The following is a 22,950-nucleotide window of genomic DNA, read 5'->3' as shown; positions in this document are numbered from 1 at the left end:
GATTGGATTATTTGGGGTTTGGGTGTTAAGTTTTTTGAGTTCTTTATATATCCTAGAGATTAGTGCTCTATTTGATGTGTGAGGGGAAAAAATTTGCTCCCATTCTGTATGCTCTCTAACCTAACTGATTATTTCTTTTTCTGAGAAGAAGCTTTTCAGTTTGAATCCATCCCATTTATTGATTCTTGATTTTATTTCTTGCACTATAGGCGTTTTGTTAGGGAAGTCGGGGCCTAATCCAACATGAAGATTTGGGCCTACTTTTTTTTCTATTAGGTGTAGGGTCTCTGGTCTAGCTTCAGTGCTAAAGAACAAATTAAGTATGAATAGTAATAACTAAATTAATATGATAAGAGATAGATAAGAGACAATGTCAAAAATGTAAAATAGAATAGCAAAAATTCAAAATGTGGAGAGGAATAGAGTGCAAGTAGGGTTTTTGTTGTTGTTGTTGTTGTTGTTTCTTTTCCTTTCTTTACATCAGTTACTATCACTTCAAAATAGCTTGTCAGAAGATTTTTTTTTGTAAGCCTCCTAGAAACCACAAAGCAAAAATCTCTAATAGACAAACCAAAAATAATAACCCCAAAATCAAAACCCACTACTAGAGAAGCAGAACTTAGCCACAAAGGAAGATGTAAGAGAGGGAGAAATAAAGAAAGTAATAACCACAAGACTAGAAAACAAATCACAAAATATCTGTAGTAAGATCTTACCTATCAATCATTACTTTGATGTAAATGGATTAAATTCTCTAATTAAAAGACAGAGCAACTGAATAGATTTTTTTTCCCCCCTGAAGGCCCAACTGTATGCTGCTCACAGGAAACTCATTTCACCTCTAAGGACATTCATAGACTGAAAATGAAGCCATGGAAAAAGATATTCCATGCAAATGGGATCCAAAAGAAAGTAGAGGTAGAGGGATGTGTACTAGGTAAATGGACTTTAAGCCAAAAGCAGTAAAAAAAAGACGAGGAAGGGGGAATTCAATATCTCTTCATAATCAAAGCTCTGAGAAAATCAGGTGTAGGAGTAAGATACCTCCATATAATAAAGTTCTTTAAAAGTGAAAGGAGAGGCTCTAAGTCACAATCTCTCCGCTGACATCATAGTGAGTGGGGAAGCTGAGAGCTCCCTCTGTAAGTTTTGGATCAAGACCAGGGTGAGCATGTTCACCATCTTTACCGAACCTACTTCTGGAAGTTCTGGCCAAACAATCAGGCAAAAGAAAGAAAGAAAAAGCATATCCAGATTAGAAAAGAGCAAGTCAGATTGTCACTGTTTGTAGGTGACATGGTCTTATACACAGTGGATTCCAAACACTATCAGAAACTAGAACTAAAAAACAAATTCAGCAAAGTTGCAGGATACAATACCAACAAGAAGTCAAAAGCTTTCCTATACTCCAATAGCAGATTACCTACAGAACAAGTCAAGGCAGCAATTTCATTTATAATAACTACCAAAAAATAAAATAAAGTACCTAGGAATAAATTTAACCAAAGAGCTGAAATGTCTCTACAATTAAAACCATAAAACATTGATGAAAGAAATCAAAGAAGACACATGAAAAACAGAAAGACACCCCATGTTTGGAAAAATAAATGTTGTTAAAGTGATTAAAAAATCCCCAAAGTGATCTGCAAATTCAGTGAAATTCATATCAAAACTCCAATGACAGTTTTCACGTAAATAGATAAAGCAATCCTAAATTCACATGGAAACACACACACACACACACACACACACAAATAGACAAAACGATCTTGAACTAAAGAACAAAGCAGGAGGCATCACATTACGTGACCTCAAAAGGGCTGGGGGGAGGCTCCGTGGTAGAGCTTGTGTGTACAAGTCTGAAGCCCAGCTAGAGGGGCGTGCACGTGTGTGTGTGTGTGTGTGTGTGTGTGTGTGTGTGTGTCTATGAAGCGTTACCATACCTCTGGAATGAAAACAGCACAGTGCTGACATAAAAACAGACAAACACATCAATGGAACAAAATGCAGGGCTTAGAAGCGAACCCCTGACCTACGGCCAGCTGATCTTCAGCAGAGACCTGAGAACACTCCTTGGGATGTCCACGTGCGGAAGAATGAAGCTATTCCCCCCCCCCACCACATTAAACACACACCCACCCACTCAAAAGGGATTGAAAACTTCAATGCACAACCTGAAACTATAGGAAACTCCTAGAAGAAAACGTAGGGAAACGCTCGGGACCTTGGAACAGGCAGGACATTTCTTTATAAGACTCCCCCAAAGGATCGGAAACAAAAACAAAAAATAGGCAAACGGATGACACCAAGCTAAAAAGCTTCCGCAGAGCAAGGGAAGTCACGGGTGGAGTGAAGCGACAGCTTACAGAACACGTGAGAACATTCGCAGACATGCACCTGACAAGGGGCTTATACCCACCGTGTATAAGGAACTCGAATAACTCAATAAGAGAAAAGTAAAATTCAACTAAAAAATGGAAAACGGACCTCAGTAGACACTTCTTAAAAGATGACTGACAAGTGGCCAATGGTATCTGAGAAGATGCCCAACATCAGTGACCTCGGGGCAGTGTCAGTGAGAACCACGTGAGTCTCTGAAGGCCTTCAGACCCAAGCAGCCTTGTGGCTACCTAGCTAGCTCTGCTCCCTCCGGCTGTGTGTTCACGTGCAAACAGCAGAACCCCTCGGAGCCTGTTTCCTTACCTGAAAGATGGGAATAGGAGTAGACGAGAGGGTGTGTGAGAAGCCTGCAGTCCTTAAGGAGGAGGGTCTCGCTGGTGACAGGCGCAGGATTTGCGCACTTGGCAGTTCCTAGAGCATGTGCAGGTGGCCTCCTTTCTCTGGAAGGGAGCTGTGGCTGCTCCCGCCACCCCGACTCTGTTTGCAGGTGGCTGGTCCTTCCCATGGAGCGCGCGGTCCCAGAGAACAGAGCGCGGCCTTGTGCCGGCTCACTCCGGGTTACCAGGGCTTGGTGTGGGTGCTCGGTGAACATTTAGGGAACCCAACAGATTCGAGAAGCAGGACCTTCGGGGGCTTGGGCCGGGGCGGCTCTCGCAGCACCTGGGGGGCACCTCGCCGGCCCAGGTTCTGTGCTGCTCTCCTGCTTCCAGACGGGACCTGAAATCCAGCCCCCACCTGGCCACGCACCTCCTTCCCGTGGGTTTCCCACTCGGAACCGAGGCTCCATGTCCCTCCCATGCCGAGGACTTCCACTTGCCACTGCGCCTGGTCTTTCTGCTCACAGATGGGTCTCTACCTGCCATAGGCGACCTCTCCTGAGTATCTGATGTGAGCTCACCACGTCCTGCCCACGGAGCCTGGGCCAGGAGGACCCCCAAATGGCCGCAGGAGGGTGGGAGGCCGGGGCCCACCAGCTTCGCTATGGACCTGGGCCTTCAGGCTGGTCGCAGGGCCACTGAGGGTGCCCTTCCTGACAGGCCATGGAGGAAATGCCTCCCCCAGGCCAGAGAGCTCCTGGGAGCAGAAATCCCACGGGGCACTTTTCCTGCGGCTCCGGGTTCATCCTGGACCTTCCCAAACTGAGTGCCTCCTGAGCTTGTGGGCAGCTTCCTTCCTCCCATCCTGCAGAGGAGGAAACGGAAGCCCTGGGGGAGGACAAGGCCCCAGAGTCACCAGGATAATATCTATCCCGGCTCCTGTTCCTCTCAGCCGCCCCTTCAGCCTGTTTCCAGGAACCGTCCCCCTCTCTCCTACCCCCAGGGGCTGAAGACTGTCTCTGGCCCCAAGAGGCAGGAGCAGGGAACCCTGCGGACAGGGAGGGTGGGCTGGCTCCCAGGCTGCACAGAAACCAGGACGGGCTGCTGGACGGGCTGGGAGGGGTGGGGAGGGAAGCCGGCAGCGATAAGCTCCGTCCCTAGGCCATCCGTCAGAGCCCATGAATGGGGCCCTGTGAGCCTTCCGCAAAGGCCCAGGGCTCGGCTTTATTGGTTGTCATGGCAACCCCTGGCCTGGACAACAGAGCCACCCTTGGCCAAATGTGTCTTTGTGTCCCCTGGAGTCTGCAGGAAAGCTGACAGTTGGAAAGGAATGTCCTGAGAGCCTGCCAGTGCTGGGTCTCAAGCCGACGTAGGGCCGTGAGAGGGAGCACTCGGAGGCCCCAGAGAGGCCCAGGGGCTCACTTCCAGCCAGCGATGCATGCAGAACTTCCCTTCACAGGCCTGGGAAGCCGCACAGGAGCAGGACACCCTGGGCATAGCACATCTGTCAGGCGTCCAGCACTGCTTCGGGGCTGGGGACACAGCACCGACTAAGGCCCAGGTCTCGTCCACCCTCTGCTAGCTCAGGAAGTGGGCTCATGGTGATTATCCCCATTTTACAGACGAGGAGACTGAGGCACAGAGGTGACTTCACCTGCCTGACGGCACACAGCTGGTAATGCAGAGCCCACAGAGGCTGCTCTGGGGTGTGCTTCTTCTGAAGGATGCGAACATTTGAAAGATGACAGGTGGAAGCGGAGGAAGAGAGGCCGCTTCGTGTCCAGTGCCCCTCCCGGTGTGTCCCCCAGGGGCCATCCCGGCTTCCTGAGTTGTTTGACTTCTCAAGGCCAGACCCACCCCTTCCAGGGCCTTGGGGTCACACAGGCCTGTGGGGATGTGAGGGCCCAGGGGTCCCCGGTTCTTCTCCCCTCCAGAACCTCCCAGGGCAGGGCTCACGCCTGCGAGACTCAAGCTGGGGTGCTGTGGGAGTCCCTGCCTAGCTCCACGTGACGGTCAGGCGTGGCCCAGTAAACTTCTGAGCGGTCATTCCAGGCAAATTCTGCAAATGCCCGAAATGACTGCGAGGAGCGGCCCCTGTGGTGGGTGAGAGTAAAGGGCAGCAGGCATCCTTCTACTGCTGATCGCTCTCCCAGGCAAAATGGGTGGACCTCTCCCCTTTCACCCGCCTGCCTCTCATCTCTTTGATTTAGACATTGAACTCCGCCTCCTCCCCATCCCACCCACCCCAGCTCCCTATGCACTAGGCAGATAAGAGGAAGCGGGGAGAACTCATTAGCATTTTAATTAAAGGCGGGGGATGGGGAGAAGTGGGTGGGACTGAGGAGTCCACTATCTGCCCAGAGCAGGGTTTTCCACTTGTCTGGCTGGAGACACAGAACAAACAGAACTTACTGCAGATCCAGTGCACGGCCAAAACCAAAACCACCCTCGCTTGCCCTGGACCCTGGCCATTCCATTCTGCTTACTGTGTGGATGGACTTAAGGTTCTCTTTCAGATCTGATCACTTAGAGGAAAAAGCCCCCACTGGGCGCCAGGCTGTCTGTGACACCTCACACCTGCTGGTGGCAGAGGCTTGCCTCGCATGCTCAGGGCCTGGGAACCTGGGGAGTCCCTGCTGTTTCTGTTCTTTCCCGTCACCTTTGTGGCAGCAGATCAAAGTGGGGGGGAGGAGAGCAGGATCAGAAAAGAACCTCAATTAAAACTGTTTAGAAAACAAGTTGATTTTAAGAAAAACTCTCAGTGATCACAAGTTGTGTTAAGAACAGGCCTGGGGACGCGGGGAGATGGGAGGTTTCACAGGTGGGGACAGTGGGCAGCCAGCCTGCTTTCCTTTCAGATCTGGGGGTTTCTCGGTCACCTCGTAGTCACAGCTTCGAGGTGAGCCAGGGGCCTGAAAGCAACCCCCTAAGACTGGGCTCTTCCTGGCCCCCCTCCCCACTTTCCAGATGTGCAGATCCCAGGTCATCAGATGGCAGAGGGCCTGGTGGGAGGGACGGGGAGACGCTAAGGCCACTCTGGACAGGAGCAGGGTCGGGAGCAATGTCCTGGGAGTCCTCCACATGCTTCCAGATGGTTCTCAGGGTCAGAGTGTGGCCCAACACACACGTTCACACCTGAGGAAACCGAGACCAGAAGAGGCAGGGTCTGTGGTCTCTGGGACAGACAAGGGCTCCCACCTTCGTGATCAGGGAATGTCCTTACCCCAGGCCCCACTCACGGCTGGCTCTCCTCTCCTACAAAAGCCGAGGGCCAGCTCCACACATCTTTTTATTTTTTGTTGAGATAAATATAACAAGTTTAACTATTAAACCACTTTAAATGGATAATTTGGTGACACAATGTCATCCAGCCATCATCTCTATCTAGTTCCGGAATGTTCCATCACCCCAGTCGGCTCCCCACGGATCCAGCAGCCCTGCCCTATCTGCCCTCCCCAGCCTCTGGCGGCCTGTAAACCGTTCTGGGAGTTGCGTGTAAATGGAATCAGGCCACGTGTGCCCTGAACATCTGGATTCTCTCACTGGGTGTGGTTCCTCACCATCATCAGGCTTCTTCCCTCCCACCAGCTCCCACCATTCCAGCCCACCCCTCCAGCAACCCACCTCCTAAGCTCATGTGACCCCCGCATCTCGTGGACATGCCAAGTGCATATCCCCTGCCCCACCCAGCAGCTGGCTGAGCACAGACCCTCTGGATAAGACGAGAACATCTGGGACCCTCCTCCCCTGGAGAGGGCCTCCTGGGGCCCCCTGACAGGTGGGACTGGCTCTGTTCCTGGGGATGGATTCCCGCCAGTCCTGTCCCCAGCTTCCCTCTGCCCCCATGACTTCACATCCCCCCGCCTCTCTGCACCGAACCCTCGCACCTCTGAGCGTTTGCTCCTACGACCCCTGGAATGTCCATGGAACAGCTCAGGGACACCTCCCTGGCGTCCTACCCCTGGCCAGAGGGATGCTCTCCACCTTGCCTCAGCACCCTGTCCACAGGGCCCAGAGTGGGGATTCCTCTCTGTCTCTCACGTTGACAGAGAACTGCAAGATTCTTATGTCTGTGTCTTGCCAGGTTATTTTAAGAATTTAAGGACAGGCTGGAGAAAGCAGCCTAGTACATTAAATTCTCCCACTTCCCCCGCCCCCACTGTAGTCCCCGGCCACTCAGTGATGAGCTTCAGAAGGAGAGCAGTGTTTCCCAACCTCCTTTCTCCGCACCTAAATGACAGGGCCTTGCCTCTAACAGGGGCCTAATTAACTGATGAGTGAATTAGTGGGCGACAGAATGAGTGGACGACAGCCTCCTTTCTTATGATTTGAAATACTTTGTGTTAAGAATTAATGTCTGATGGAGATCACGTTTTGTTATAAGGTCAGTTTCAACCTTAGGCCACCAAAATGTCACATGTCACCAAGATAAGTTTTCCAGTATGACATTCTGCAGTTGCAAGTGTGCTGTGCGGATGTGGCTCTCGCTTGTGCAGAATATTCAAATGTTAACGCTCAGATTCTCCCCAGATGTACTTCATAGAAAGGGAACTGTGGGGAGCCTCAGTCATGGCATTTGAGACAAAGGGCTGGAGGTGAGAGACGGCAAGTGCGCCTTCTGTGTACGCTGCTAAATTGCCAGGCTGGCGTTGAGCTGCATGTAGCAGAAGAGATTTTTAAGAATCCATTAAATCGACAAGAGGGGAGTGATTCCTCGGTCAGCTCATGGCCACACTTTCCTAGCCTACCTTTTCCCTGCCAAAATTTTCTCTGGTGAAAAGAAAGAAAATGTACTCGCTGCACGACAGCAGTTCTACTCCTGCAGCCCCGTAGCTGCTGCAGCTAGGGTCACTTAACTGATAGAGGAGCAAGATCGAGGGCCTTGGGGTCGGCAGCCCGGGCAGCTCTGTGACCGAGGCCCACTCCATCGCCCTCTGACGGTTCCTTTCCTGCCCCGGAGATGCCGCTGTGCCGGAGGGTGGGGCAGATGAGGGTGGGCAGTGCCTTGCAGAGCGCCTCACCCACAGGCCTCAGGCTGGGTCCACTTTCACCCTGGAGGAAGGAGCCAGCGTCTCCAGGGCGCAGCGCAGCTGGTTCTGGGGCCGGACCTCCGCCTGCAGAGGGGACACTGTTGCTGAGGACTATCTTGAGCTCCCTGCTGGCTTTACTGGCCTGCAGTGGAAGAGACACTGTCCCTTGCATCCAAGGTCAACTTGACCTTGGCCTTGAGATACCTGGGATGGGGTGACCATCCCAATTTGCCCAGGACAGTCCTGGTATCCAAATGGAAAGCTTCACATCCTGAACCTCTCGGTTCCAAGCCAACTGGGACAGTTAGTCACGCTGGGGCTGTTCGGCCTCCAAAATGGGCCACCAGATGCTCACTGGGTGCCCAGTATCACCTGGGAACAGGGCAGTGGGAACTCTCCGCCCCTCACCCTGTCATGCCTGGATGTCTGCTCTGAGTCTGGCCATCTGGCAGAGCACAGGCCCGTCCTCACCCACAGGGGCTCTCCAGCCAGCTCTGTCCACTTGCTTTCTTTTCCCATCCAGAAAATGGGCAGTCACCCCTACATGTGGGTACGGAGTGTAGCACAGCTCAGATGAAGAGGCGCTGAGTTAGAGTGTCTCGGCAGCACAGCACTGGCTTGGACTAAGGTGGATATTTAATAGCAAAGGGCTGGTGGTCGGAACCTTCTCCACAGCTGGGGTGGGGTGGAGGGACCCGCAGCCCGCAGCATGAATTCTTTGTGGGCCTCAATCTGGGTTTGTGGTCTCTTTCAGGGCAGCAGCCAGTGAGGGGTCCCTGTTCTGGAAGGAGGGGTCATGGCCTTCATGCTGTTCACGCGGCGGCTGGTCTGCAGCTCCCAGCACAAGCACCGCTTGCTAGTGCCAGGTAAGCCCGGGTGGGGGGCAGGTTGGCAAGACCTGGTCCTGGGGCGGGGAGACACTGTGGGTAAAGGACCAGGGTTTGAACTTTGCTCTCTTCCCCGTTGAGTGCTCTGCAGTGTGACAGGCTCTAGTGAAGCTGGGTGGCAGTGGCAGCCATCAATGGCCTGTGGCTGTAGCATCCCTGTCACATGGCCCTTGACTTCAGCCCGGTGCAGGTTCTCCAGGTCGCGTGTGCTCTGTGCCGTGCGCATCCTGGGTGAGCGCCCAGACAGCCACCCCCTTGCTCACCTTCAGTACAGGAGTCCGTGGATCACGGGAGAGTCGACACTTGGTTATAAACAGGCTTCACGTGGGGGGCCTTGGCACCCCTGCAGGCTGATGGTAGTGTTCTGAGCGTGTTTAACGCCAGCCGGGCCAGGCCTGATGGGCAGTAGTTAGTACATTCATCAGCTTTGCATCACTGCAGTGAGTCACCTGAGACCGTTTTGGTTGGAATGTCTGCTAGTCAGGATTGGAAAGTATCAACGTTACTGGTTAGAATTCATGTTAATTTCCATTTTGGTCTGCCCCACTTCGGTTTTCCTGCCCCTGAGAGGTTGAAGTCAGTGGATCTTGGATGCTTAGGGTGTGGGGGCTGAGGGAGGTCTGAAGCAGGAGTCTGCACCTGCCCCATGGGACAGGTGTGCACAACCTGGCTTGCGTTGGCTCTGGCTGCTGGGCCTGCCCTCTCCTGCCAGGACCTCTGCTCCTATGCTCCAGGACAAGGGCTTGACTTCGCTGGTACATGAGCACTAACCAGACTCCAGACTCCTGCTCAGATTTCACCAGTGTTTCTTTAATGCCTTTCTCTGTCCCAGGGTCAACCTCGTTTCCCACATTGCCTTAGTTGTCAGGTATCGGGATCAGCTTTTTGTTCCTATGATGAAAAATCTGATGGGGGCTACTTATGAAGTGCAGAGGTTTCTTTAGCTCACAGTTTTGGAGATTGAATGTCCAAATGGCATGGTGCAGACTCTAGTCTAGCAAAGGCCCTGTAGGGGATGGCGAATGGAGGACCGCGGGTGACGGTGGCAGAGTGCACCAGCCAGCAGAAAGAGCTGGACGGGGCCAGCTTGCTCCTTTTCTGACAGCCCTCGAGAGAGCTGCCTCAACTCCTCCTGGGAAGCACCCCAGAGACCTAGAACCTCCCCCGGCCCCAACTCTTAGAGGTTCACGGCCTCCCAATAGCATCCCTGGGTCGGAGCTCCCGGTACCTGTGCCTTCACGAGGAGGACAACCTGTGTTCACACCAGCCCCGGGTCTGGCCCCGCTGCTCTGCCATGTTCCTGTCTTTCCTGATTCCCTCGAGCCTGATGGTTCTGAGGAGTCGTTAGCAGGCTCTGAGGCAGTTTTGTCTTATGTACTTACAAAAGAAACATATTAATGTTGACCCGTAAGTATGTTAAAATAATCCCAACCCCGAACAGGCGGGCCAGGCACGGTGTGTCCCAGTGGGAGAGCCGCGGGCATAGACCGCAGGCCTCGTGCCGTGCCAGCTGCAGAGGGCACCCCCTCTGGGGCTCCTCTGGGGCTCCAGCCTAGGACAACGTGGCACCATCTCTCAAGGTCATGCTCAAGGACATCTGAGCCCTCCCAAAGGGGCACGTGGAAAGGGTCCTGGGTTAAGACTCACAGGAGCCCCAGTTCCGGGCGGGCCTGACCTGGAGTCCAGCCCCAGCCTGTTTTCTCCTGGCACAGAGATGCTGCCTGTCTCACAGGTGCCTGGCCTCGGAGGAAACGGCTCCCGGGAAAGCACTTCCTGTGTGTCTGCGTGGGGTGGGGGGTGCCCAACACCCACTTTGCAGCACAGAGACGAGGCCCCAAGCACGGAGAGGAAATGGCCAAGTCCCCGCTCTACCGGTGGGTGTCCTGGGGGAGTCACATCTTTCTGAGCGCACGGTGCCAGATTCAGAAAGCCACACAGCAAGACACTGGCCTTTCCTTTTGGCCTTCAACTTGGCCTACCTAGTGGGCGGCGCAGAGGTGTTCTCTGTAAACAGTCCTGGGAAAGGGCCGACCGCGTGCCTCGGGCACCTCGGGCAGGCGACAGGGGGACGAGGGCTCTGAGGGAAACCCCACAGGACTCCTGCTGAGTTTCCACCCTCCAGCCCCCGTCGCAGCCCCCACGGCAGAAGGACCTGAACGCGGACAGTCGGTGACTTGCCCTGGGACAGCAAGTGGCTGAGCCAGGCTTTGGGGGAGCCAGTCGGGTGCCAGGCCCTGTGTGCACGTGACGATGGCCGATGTTTAGCAGCCTGAGGTGACCCGTGCTCACAGTCGAGGGCCTGGGTTCAGTCCCTGGGGGCTGCCGGCAGGAGGCTACCCTCCGCCCTGGATGCCCAGACGTCTAGCGCAGCTCCAGAGCTGGCGGCCGCCTGCGCAGAGCAAGGGAGGCGCCGGGTGGGACCCACAGGCTGTCTGGCCTCACGGTGTGGGAGGCTTCTCTGTGGCCTCTTTACCCACGGGGCACCGTGAAGCCAGGAACAGGATGGTGGTTAGTGGCTGGAGGGACTGTCCCCAATACCATCATTTTGTGGAAAAAAAAAATTTTTAATTGTGACCTTATATTGATAAATAGTGTACAGAGATGGGGAGACTAGGCCTCCCTCAGGGGTCAGGTCTGGGTAGAAAATTCACAGTATCGTATCCTCAACGAGCTCATGTGAGCATATAAGGGGCATAGAAGATGCTTTTAAAAAGAAAAGCAGAGCCAACAGCTCCAGCTGGACTTGACCTTGGGTTCGGCCGGACTCGCCTGTAGGATCTTTGCCTTTCGGTAAAGTGACATTCTCTCAGTTATAAAATTGAGAGGACATTGAAAATGCTCAGTGCTGCTTTATGGGTGGGAGTCAAGAATCGACTCTGGGTTGGTGTGGCCACGGAGGGCCATGACCCTCACTGTCTGACCCAGAGGGCTGACCTGTGTCCGTCTCCTGTCTCAACAGCACCCTCTGCCTTCCCGCTGTGCTCTTTCTTATGAATGAAGCCAGAGCATTCCATGTCACTGCAGATTTGCTTCTCGTCGCTTCTCTGTGCTTCTGAAATAATTTCCCCCTAGGAGAAGTAGGTTGTTTTGGGTAGATGTTTCACTTCAAAGGTCAAAGAAAGGAAAGAGGCAAAAAAATATCCATTACCTCCACAGTATCCAAGAAAGAGGGCAGCAGACTCACCTCCAGCTCAGCCACTTGCCAGCTAAATTTTAGCAAATTAGTCAGCTTCTGTGAGCCTTGGTGTCTCCTTCTAGGACATGAGAACAGGGTGGAGTGGGATAGTCCACGTCACCCACTTAGGAAGATTCCTGGGACATTCGCCCCGTGGGATAATACACACAGGACATCTGCCTGTGTGACTCGATAGAGTTCAAGGGAAGGTCTCCCTGAGCTCCAAACTTTGTTCTGTTCTCTTATGGGGTGTGGCATTTTGTCATTAGTATAGAACATTCATTATAGTGTCATTTGGTCATTTTCCATATCAAAAGCCAAAATGAAACACAGAAGGAAGGGCAGAAATACCGGGGTTGTCAATTTGGGGGTCCCCACCTGGCTCTGCTGGGTGACTTTGAGAAGTCACTTAATCGCTCTGGTCCTCATCCCAAGGGAGTTGTGGATTCTCCCACCCAGGAGGTAGCCTGGGTGGGGCCTGCCTAGCACACAGTAGGGCTGACTCTGTCCATTTCCCCCCTTCTCCGATTGCACAGTTGCCAACAAATTATCAGGCTCTGACTTTCAGGGTCTCTGCAGGGCAGGCCCCTGCCCTCCTCCTTCCTCTGCGCACAAAGACTCGGCCCGAGGCAGAAGCTGACGCCATGATTCATAACGTGCTGCACCCACCGGGCCCCAGCCTCCCGCAGCCCAGAGCCCCGTTGGCTGGTCCTGGCCGCTCTGCCCAGCTCCCCTGCTTCCTGCTTGTCTGCCTCGGGTCCCCCTGTCTGCAGCTCCCACCCCGGCCCTTCTTCCGGGACCCACCCAGGGCAGCTCTGGTGCACCCTGCCTCACCCTCTGGCCCACATTCCCACCCTGGGCCCCAAGAAGCCTGAGCTACAACCTGACACCAAGACAATTCCTGGGGAGCATAAAGGACTCTGTGTCCTCGTGGGGTCAGTAGTTCACTGTGAAGGCTTCACCTGTCCCCTTGGTTAGAAAGGAAACAGCTCAACGCTGGTGGAGGACTGTCTTCCCCAAAATACCCCTCTCTGCTTTACGGGGTCACGTTGGCAACCCCGAGTTCCACCAGGGAGGAGGCACAGTTAATGTAACAAGGTCATCCGTGCACCCCACGACCTTTAACCCTCTTCTAGCAGAATAGACTCTTCAGGAATTTTGTTTTTTAAGATCAAACAGAAGAAAACAAAGGCTGTTTTCTTCATGCTTAAATCAGTGCAGTGCTGTTTTTTTAACTAGACTTTATGTTCAAAAGGCTGCATTATATTGTGGAATTAATTCAGAAACTTTGATATCCAAAGCAATCATAGAAAATGAAGAATGAATTTAAATGTTTCCTAAAAATCGCGGCGCTGTGTGGTTTGACACGCCATCTGTGTGAGTGTGTGTGTGTGTGTGCATGAAATCCTGGCGGTTTTCCCCCCCCTTTTCAGTGCTGGAGACCAAACCTGGGCAAGCTCTGCTCCACTGAGCTCCATCCAAGCCCCTGACATTTTCCTATAACCTCTCTGAACCTTGGTCTCCTCTTCTGGGTAGCGGAGACCAAGAGATAGAGCTATTACATGTATGTGCACGCTCATGGGAGAAATGTCATCACCCGGGTGATTTGTCTAAAGTGTCTGCTGATCCCCTCGTCTGGTATGATTATGGTGACAAAGGCCACCCCAGGAAGAGGAACTAGGCTTTCTCAACTAGCAGGCACATACCAGGAAGGCAGGTGAAGAGAGAGACGGAATCCGAGGGCCACTCCAAGTCCTTCCACCCTTATCCGGGTCCAGCCCAGTTGCCTTTCACTCAGGGATGAGCAGGGCGGGCTTGAGGCCACCCCCTGTGTTTCAGCCACACACTGAGCCAAAGCACCTCAGTGACTCACCCGGGAACGTAACACCCTCTGAGAGTTTACAGTCCGTGAAAAATGTGAAATGGTTCCAGACAAATGACTTGTGACAAAGACTTTTTTTAAAACAGAAAACATCTGTTACCTGGGGGCCACCTTGATTTAGAAACTTAATTATTCTCTCCTGGTGGATTTCTTTCCTTTTTTCTTTTCTTCTTTTTTGAGACGGGGGTCTCACTAGTTGCCCAGGCTGGTCTTGAACTCCCAGGCTCAAGTGGCCCTCCTGCCTCAGCCTCCTGACTAGCTGGGACTCCAGGTGCAGCCACTACACCCAGGTTCCCTTCTGGGTCGTTTTGATTGTCACAGCTGGGGACACAGCTGGGGACAGAGACACCTGCATGCAGTGATCAGTGGCCAAGGGTGCCCCTGAGCACCCATAGTGCCAAATGGGATAGCAAAGAGTTACCCAACCCAAATAGAGCTGAGGCGGATTAAATGGTGACTAAACTTTTACAAAATCTAGGTAATTTTTATAATTGATCTTTCATGTGCCAATACTATTGGGCATCTTCCTGAGTCCATTTGTATTCAAAATTTCTACCTCAAACAATAGGGGCATAAATATTGCATGCTGTGGTTGGCTATGTTGACTGTACTTAGCTGCCCTCCAGCCGTGCACGCTTAGGTTGTTGCTCCTTTATTGTGGCCATAGACAATACTCTATGAATACTTTTAGAGGACGTGTCCTTAAGGGACAGGACTCTGGTGTCCACTGACCCTCACTGCACTAGGGCAGGAGCTGCCTGTTTGGGCGTAATTTCAATGACACTGACTTTTCCCATTTGTGACATCTGAGTGCTCTTGCAGGGCCCAGCTCTGTCCTGACTGAGCGTTGTGGGGCAGCTGGCCAGGTTGAGGCTGAGGTCTGGTTGGGACCTTGGGCATCTGCTGGGGCAGACCCTCATCACCAGGGGTCTCTTCTTTGTTTGCTGCAGGATCCAGATACATCAGTCAAGCTGCAGCCAAAGTGGACGTTGACTTTGATTATGACGGGCCCCTGATGAAGACAGAGGTCCCAGGCCCCAGGTCTCGGGTGAGTCCAGCACATCTGAGTGGTTTGTGGGGGTAGAGGGAGGGGACCCAGGAGGCAAGAACACAGAGGAGCTCAGGGGCCTTCGCTGGCTGCCTTCTGACAGCTCCTATGAAAATAAACTAGGCCAATCCACACTGCAGGCAAGGAAGGCTCCAAGAGACGGTGCTTATCTGCTGCCACAATAATGCTGCCCGCAGACCTGCAGGAGCCCAGGAGCACACAGCAGGCAGCACACAGCAGGCTCCTGTGTTTGGGGCTGTGTGGGGGCTGGGCAGTTGGCTCTGCTGACTCCCCTCCAGGCAGGGGACAGCTGGTCGTGGGCTGATGCAGGGTAGTCTCACCTGGGGTCACTGCAGGGGCATGGCTGTACGGCATGTGTCCCACCCTCCAGCAGACTGGACTGGGCTTGGTCCCCTGTGCTCAGTCTGCTGAGGCCTGGGCTCCACTCAGGCTCACGGGTACTTCCACCTGATGTCCTCGCCAGCCTGTGACTCTGTGCTCTGGGTCTAGAGTCAAAGGCTGGACAGGACATCAACAACAGTGGAAGAATGCGGCAATATATAGACATGGGGCCTAGATGTTCAGAGCCTTGAACTTGAACTTCAACTTCAACTTGAAGGATAAGGAAGGAGGCACAGAACAATGGCATAACCCTTTGTGATGCAAATTTACCTTTTCTTTGTAGATTTTGCAGATTTTCTCCAGTCATTTTTCTTGGAGTGTCTATATACCTATTGTCATTGTAACTCCTTTATGGATTCAGAAATCTCTGTATGAGTACAAATGATTTGTTATTTGGGAGAGAGTCTTGCTAACAAAAGGAGAGACTTCATCATACATATTTCTATCGGGAGATGGATCCTAACTTCATAATAGCAAAGCACTAGAATGATTTCTCATATTCTTGTCAGTAATATTATTTTATATTTTTGCATGGAAATTATAATTTTAAAACATTAATTGCTGAAGTTTGTTTTATGTTGAATTACTTTTGGAACTGAGATGTTTGTCATCTCAGCGATGACAACGATTTCTAATTCCCAGTTTCTACGTAGAGTTTTTGGAATGTTTGTATTATAATTATAAATGGTTATTTGATAGGCAAAATAATATTTTAGTTGATTTTATTTTCTATTCCTAATGAAGTGTGAAAGGCGCCAGTAGCAGGGGCGGCTTCTTCTTCTTCTTCTTCTTCTTCTTCTTCTTCTTCTTCTTCTTCTTCTTCTTCTTCTTCTCCTCCTCCTCCTCCTCCTCCTCCTCCTCCTCCTCCTCCTCCTCCTCCTCCTCCTCCTCCTCCTCCTCCTCCTTCTTCTTCTCCTCCTTCTTCTCCCTCTTCTTCTTCTTTTCATAAAAAAGGAATCCATGTTTTGGTGGACACTAGATAAATACTTTCCTTCAGCTTAAATTTTTTTGTTAGATATTTAGTTTCTTTTATATTCCAGGTATCTAAATCTCACCTGTTGTAATTTAACTGGGTAATGGAATGGTTTCCTGCCAACTAATTATATTAAGTAATTTTAAATTATTTATAATATTGATGACTAATAAACTACCATGGTACTGGCAAGAGAGGGGAAAGCAGGACAGATTTCCAAGCTGTTCTGGCAAGAGTGTGTTTGCCTGACGCCCTTGTCCTTCTCCCCTGCAGAAGTTGATGGAGCAGCTAAACGTCATTCAGGTGAGTGGGGCCAGGTAACGCGGCTTGCTTCTTCTCCACCACCTCTCAGCCAAGGGGCGTAGCTTACTCTGTGCTGGACTCAACTCTGTTCTAAACCTGTTTTCTAATTGCGCTTGTGATTTCCTCTTTGACCCATTGATTATTTACATCCTGCTTAATTTCTACATTTTTGTGAATTTCCCAATTTTTTGTTATTCATTCCATTCCTTTGTGGTTGGGAAACATTCTGTGCAAGATCAACCCTTTTAAATGTGTTGAACGTCTTGGATGAGCTGCCATGGTGTGCCCTGGAGAAGTGTCCCTGCATGTGGTGTGCCCTGGAGAAGTGTCCCTGCATGTGGTGTGCCCTGGAGAAGTCTCCCTGCCAGCCTGGGGGGGAGGTGCCATCTGCTGGGCTGCCGGGTGCAGTGTCCTGCTGATGTTTGTTGGACAGCTGCTTTTTTAGAGTGTTGCTCAAGTCTCCTGTTTCCTTGCTCATTTTCTGCCTAGCTGTCCTAGCCTTATTGGATGCTAGGTATTGAAGTCCACAACTTTTTAAAGGGGAACTGTTTCCCTTCAACTCTGTCCATTTTTTCTTCATGTGTTTGGGGGCTCTGTTGTTTGGTGCAAATATGTTTATAATTGTTGTATCTTCCTAGTGGATTATTCCTTTATCATTATAAAATGTCTTTCTGTAGTAACTTTTTTCTTGTTGTTTTCTAGTCTGTTTTGTCTGGTTCCAACATAAGCCCATCAGGCTTTCTTATGGTTACTGTGTGCATCATATATCTTTTCCATCCTTTCTCTTTCAACCTATTTATAGTCTGGAATCTAAAGTATGTCCCTCTAAATAGCATGCCAGTTGCTTCTTTACACCCAGTCTGGTGATCTCTGACCTCTGGTTGGACTGTTTTTAATCTATTCACAATTAATCTATTCACAGTTTAATCTATTCACACATAATTGTATTTACGTTTCCCATTTCACTTTTTGTTCTCCATGTGTCTGGTGTATTTTGTTGTTGTTGTTGTTGTTCCTCCATCTTTATTTTACTGGTTTTTGTTGGGTTGGTTTTGCTTTAGAGCGGGGGTATGCATCAAATGAATATTTTCCTCCATAACCTTTTTATTTCTTTAATGTTCACTATTTATTTCTAGTTTTCTTAGTGGCTGCTGTAAGGTTTACTACATATATCCTAACTTCTTGGAATTCTGTGTTAGATTTATATTTCAGCCTTTTTCGTTGTGATATCTGAAACATATATAGAAAAATTCACAAAATACAAAAGTCACAACTTTAAAAGACTATTAAAGCAAGCCACCCATGTAGTTACTCCCAGAGCAAGAAATGCAGCCTTAGAAGCACCCAGAAGCACCTTGCATGTCCTCAGGATGGCAGAACATAGTTGACTTTACCGATTCGGGCTTGTTCCTGAAGACTGAGCCCTCGGGGGCCGCCGTGAGCCTGAGTGAGTTTCTTCTTTCCCCCAGAATGCAGAGGCTGTGCATTTTTTCTGCAACTACGAAGAGAGCCGAGGTAACTACCTGGTGGACGTGGACGGCAACCGCATGTTGGATCTTTATTCCCAGATCTCCTCTGTCCCCATAGGTAAGAGCTGGAGAATCGGTCCTCTGACGTCCTTCCTCTCTCCCTCCCTTCCTCCCTCCTTTGCCCTCAGCCCTCCGCTTTAGATGCTCCTCCCAGCAGGCCCATCCCTCAAAGCCAGGAGGGAGTAGTGGGCGGAGGGCATGTTACGGGCACGTCGTTCCTCATCCACCCCTCCCCACACCCCCAAAGGTATGGATTAACATCCCCACTTTGCAGATAGGAAAAGAAAGCTTGGAGGTGGCAGCTTGGAAAGGAACCCCAGCTAGGCGGTGAACCAAGTCTGTGTTTGTGGCCGGTGTGCACAGGCCCATGTCTTGGTCTGGGATTCCTGGCGGAATAGCCAGACGCAGGAGTGGTGTTCCGGTCATCTGCTAAGGGACAGCCTTCAGGGGAAAGGAGAGGAAGGGGACAGTGTAGGGCAGGGGGAAGCTAAAAATGAGGGCTCTCTCCTAGAGCCTGACTCCAGGGGACTCTGAGCAATTGAACCCCAGACGGGAGCCAGAGGGCTGCCTTTCTGCACCCTGTGCCAATCGGTTGCCCATCAGCTGCCCGGGGGAGGACAAGGGCAATCTCCTTGCAAAGCGGCTGCCATGGAGCCAGGGCAGTCTTCCAGGGGAGGGGGCAGCTGGAGCCATTGTCAGCCAGCACACACAGCAGCTGGGAGGGGAGGATCTCTGTGGGATGCCCACAACACCTGCCTCCAGACTCCCCTCCCAGCCTGCACAGCACGGCCATGGGGAGACAGGGCTAATTTGCCAACGCAGTGGCGGCTATCTGCAGCCTGGATGGGTAATGTTCCTTTGGTTGATGGATCCCGGCGGTGCTCAGTGGCCCATGGACTGTGTCTGATGAAGCCTGTCCCTTTGCAGAGGAAGCTGGCTTGTCTGCAGCAGGAGGGGTGGGGAGGTACTGCGCTCCTCGGCCCTTTCCCCCTCCTCCCCTGAGACCCAGCCTTGGGTGTCCACCTCCTTCTCGTCCCCAGCCTGTTTCCTCAAACCTGTCTATTTCCCATGAAGATGTGATCAGACAGTAGACAGGTGACTCATGATTTGGGAACATCTGTCATTCAAGGTGCCTCAGCCTTTGAAAACATTTCAGATTCCAAGACCCACCAAACCGCATCTCCTGTTTGTGTGGGGTGCAAGAGACAGGCTCTGGACTCATCCTGGGTTCGAATCCTGACTCATTTATTAACCATGACCCTGGGACCCATCGCCAGCGCTCCCTCAGGTTGAAACCCTAGCCATCAGTATGTGCAAGGCACAGGATCAGGTCTGCAGCTTTCCTGGAAAGACGAGGGTCCTGTGTGGTCCCCTCTAGCCATCTTCCCTCCCTGGCCTGTGGTCTTTGAGATGATTTTTTCCAAGCTAATACTAATTGAGAGTTCACTGTCTGCCGGGTGTATCGCTAAGGCACCCCATGCTGTCTCATTAAATGACTACAGCGTCCTATAACAGGGTTTCTGAACATCATTTCTACCTTACATCATTGCCAGGTTTCAGGGGGACACAGGGTCTGTCCAGTACCTTACAGAGAGTCCAGGGCTGAGGCGGGACAGGACCTGACAACTCCACCTCCTAGCCAGCTGGGAGCCACCTCCCAGCCACCCTGTGGCTAGAGGCCCAGGGTGGGACACCCCTAACCAAGGCCAGCTCTGCTGCTCTTCCTCCTGCAGGAGTCAATCAGACAAGCAGCTTCTGGGCTTGATGAGGTTTACCTGGAGCAAGCTTATCCACTGAGGCAGAAAGCCCTCAACACCCCACGGCGGGGAGAGGAGTCGGAGCTTAACCACCTCTGGCCAAAACATTTGGAAAAACCCAGAGAGTGTTCCGTCCTTGAGTGCGTGTGCTATCCAGCCTCAGACCCCGTGAGCCTCCGTGTGGGGAAGGGAGGAGGCTGGAGGGTGTTGACTGTCCCCTTGTCCCTGCTTCACGTGCCAGCCCATCTCCGCGGCCAGCAGAGGGAGACCACGATGCTCTTCAAGTCTCTCTGGCCTTCTGCATTCTGTCGAGGAGAAGGTGTCCCCAGGGTGATGCCAGGTCTTCAACACCTGCCCATCTCTGTTAGGGAGGACCACAGGCCCTAGACCCAGAGCCCGGCGGGGACAGATTGTTCCCACTGCATTCCGCCTGCAACTGGGTGACGGGAGGCCTCCTTTCAAAGCAAATGCATTTCAGCTAAAAAGTGAATTGATTTCAAGAAAATAGGTACAAGGCCTGTGCGTTGGCCCATTGGGGCTGCCGTGATAAAATGCCATAGACCCGTGGCAGGACAAGGCCAAAAGTTATCTCTGAGGGTTTGGAAGGTGGACGTCTGGGATAGAGGGACTCAAGAGTTGGTGCACAACAGGGGCCACTTCCTGATGCCTGGACGGCACCTCTCATTGGGTCCACACTGTGGAAGGCCACAAATGAGGTCCCTTGAGCCTCCTTTGCAGGGACACTGCTCCCCTCACAAGGCTCTCCCACCCCCAGTCCCCTCCCGGAGCCCCCCCCCCCCGACACCACCTTGGGTTAGGATTTCGGCAGAGGAATTGGGGGTAGCGGGGGCAGACTTTCAGACCCTAGCAGGATGTGGGATAGAAATTGTGATCCTTTCAGACCAGGGATTATTTCTCCAAAGTCTACTCCTCCTCTAAGAGGCACTGGGTAGTCTTTCCTCCTACGCAGGTAGTTGTGAGCTCTGGCCTGTGTCCCTGAACCTCTCTGTGATTCATGCATTCAATTAAAATGTATGGACCCGAACACGCCGCAGACCTCAGTGCCTCCCTCCTCCTGCAGATCCGGCCTTCCTGCCAGGATTATTGCCAGGATTAGCAGTAACGAACAGAAAGCCCCCTGCACAAAGCCCCCTGCACGTAGGAGACGCTCCATTAACAGAAGCTGTCGTGAAAGGAGGGAGGGTGGATATGGTGGACGTGAGGGGAGGAGGAGGAGATAGTGCCGCCCAGCTAGAACGCGGGGCCCACAGCCTGCTTCTGGACGAGGAGCCAGGCGTCTGCTGCCCTCTCTGGGTCTCTCTGCTTCCATCTGCATCTCTGAGCTGACAATATTTGCTCACGGGCTCTCTTTGGGATTCGGTAGGATCATGCATATGAAGTACCTAGCACAGAGCCTGGCACACAGTTGGTGCTCAATAAATGGGAATTATTAGTTATATGATTTCTTTTTAATATTCCAGAAGTTTATACATAAAGCCTGAAGATTCTGAGAATATTTGTCAAGGTTATTGGGCCAGATCAAGCTGTGTTTTAGCTGCTTTCATTCATTCGACCAACAGTGTTCAAGAAGCGCCACTGGGGGGGGGGGGCAGACAAGTCGGACTGCAATGCCAGGCAGCACATATTTTCTTCATTTCATTCTTGATCGTCCATGGCAAGTGTTTGAAAACACGTGACTCAAGTGCACTAATCCTGCCTCCCCGAGCCGTGCTGAGCGCCTTCACTGGCACTGAGGTTTCTAGTGGATTCCTCAGGATTTATTTGCACAAGATCATGTCATCCATCTGCAAAGAGACAGTTTTACTTCTTCCTCTCCAGTCTGAATGCTCTGTTTCCTTTCTTTGCCTGTGCACTGACTGATGCCATGTCCAACAGCAGTGGCAGGAGGGAGTCTTGCCCTGGAACCTGGGCGGGGGAGGGGAGGCAGCCTCTCACCATCCGCGGGGCTGTGGGCTCTGGGAGGGACCCTGTGTCAGGGAGATCAAGCATATCTGTGTTCCCAGTTTATCGAGGGTCTTATCATAAAACATTGGGTTTTGGCAAATGCTTTTCTGCTTCTGTCGAAATGTCCGTGTGACGTGGGGCTTGATCCTGTTGGTCTGGGATGCTGTCCTCAGGCAGCATTTGACAAGTGCTGACCACGGAGGTGTCAAACTCGGTGGGAAGAGGAGAGTGGCACAGGCAGCCACTGTCAGCTGGCCTTCCTAGGAGGGGGTCCCGCCTAGGCCTCAGGCAAGAGGGAAAGGGGGCCACCCCAGGCCACAGGATGGCGCAAGCCAAGCGTGCAGAAGGCGTGTTCAGGGCACAGCTGCCCACCTGGGAGTGGAGAGCTCACACCAGGGCACAGGCTGGCCCTCCTCACCCTCCCTGGCCTGGTGGTGCCCAAGGCCCCAGGGCTGCCCAGAACCTGCTCTAAGCCCCTACCCCTCCTCCCATCGCATCACAGTCCTTCACAGTCCAGCCCCGGAAGAGTGCGGTCAAGACCTGGTGGCCCCGGTAGCAGAACAGGGTGTGATAACCGCGGGGCTCCTCCAAGACTCCCTCCCATGGGGTCCAGGTATCGCCGCAAAGCATTCTGGGGCTGGTGGAACAGGATGGCCACAGTCAGGGGGCTCTGTAGGAGGCAGAAGGGAGAAGGGGTGTCACCACGGGTCTCAGGGGTCTTGTTGCCACTTCTCAGGCTTCAAGCCACACAAACATGAGGACGCGTCCATCAGGTTGACGGCTGGGATTTTTTGAAACACATGTCAAAAAAAAAAAAAGAGAGGTCAGGCGTGGAGTGCTTTTTCCTGAGACCCTGCCGCCATCCGGTGCTCCAGTGCGATGGGTGCTCTCAGTACCGACTGGCGGGCGGCCGGAAGAGAGGGTCCTCGCCAGCTCAGCTCCCCCAGGAAGGCCAAACCGCAGCAGCACCTCGGAGACGTCTTCATTCTAAAGGCCCCTGAGCAAAGCAGCCTTACTCAAGTCTAACTTGGCCACACAGGAATAAGCCTTCTAGACTAACTTTAAAAAACCCTGTGGGGCTAGGGCCGTGGCTCAGCAGTAGAGCGCTCACCTAGCACGTGCGAGGCCCTGGGTTCAATCCTCACCACCACATAAAAATAAATAAATAAAATAAAGATATTGTGTCCATCTACAACTAAAAAAAAGAGAAATAAATATTTTTTTAAAAATTTTTGTGTTTTTATGACTCAGGAGGCTGAGGCAGAAGGATCACATATTCAAG

At 52.1% G+C, this 22,950-nt stretch overlaps 1 protein-coding gene across 2 annotated transcripts in view; it reads left to right on the top strand.

Moving 5' to 3' along the window:
* The window catches only part of Abat (4-aminobutyrate aminotransferase), a 76,415-nt gene that overhangs the window by 31,429 nt on the left and 22,036 nt on the right, over nt 1–22,950 (top strand). For both annotated transcript variants that reach the window (XM_077802363.1, XM_077802364.1), the window contains exons 2-5: nt 8,502–8,613; nt 14,642–14,739; nt 16,388–16,417; nt 17,887–18,004. In XM_077802363.1, coding sequence (XP_077658489.1) covers nt 8,544–8,613; nt 14,642–14,739; nt 16,388–16,417; nt 17,887–18,004 — 316 coding nt within the window. In that variant the 5' untranslated portion in view covers nt 8,502–8,543. The remainder of the gene's footprint in view (nt 1–8,501; nt 8,614–14,641; nt 14,740–16,387; nt 16,418–17,886; nt 18,005–22,950) is intronic.

Source organism: Urocitellus parryii, chromosome 9 (genome assembly GCF_045843805.1).
Source record: "Urocitellus parryii isolate mUroPar1 chromosome 9, mUroPar1.hap1, whole genome shotgun sequence".
Taxonomy (NCBI): Eukaryota; Metazoa; Chordata; class Mammalia; order Rodentia; family Sciuridae; genus Urocitellus; species Urocitellus parryii.
The sequence above is the reverse complement of the archived record's forward strand: the minus strand, read 5'-3'. Positions and strand labels throughout refer to the sequence as shown.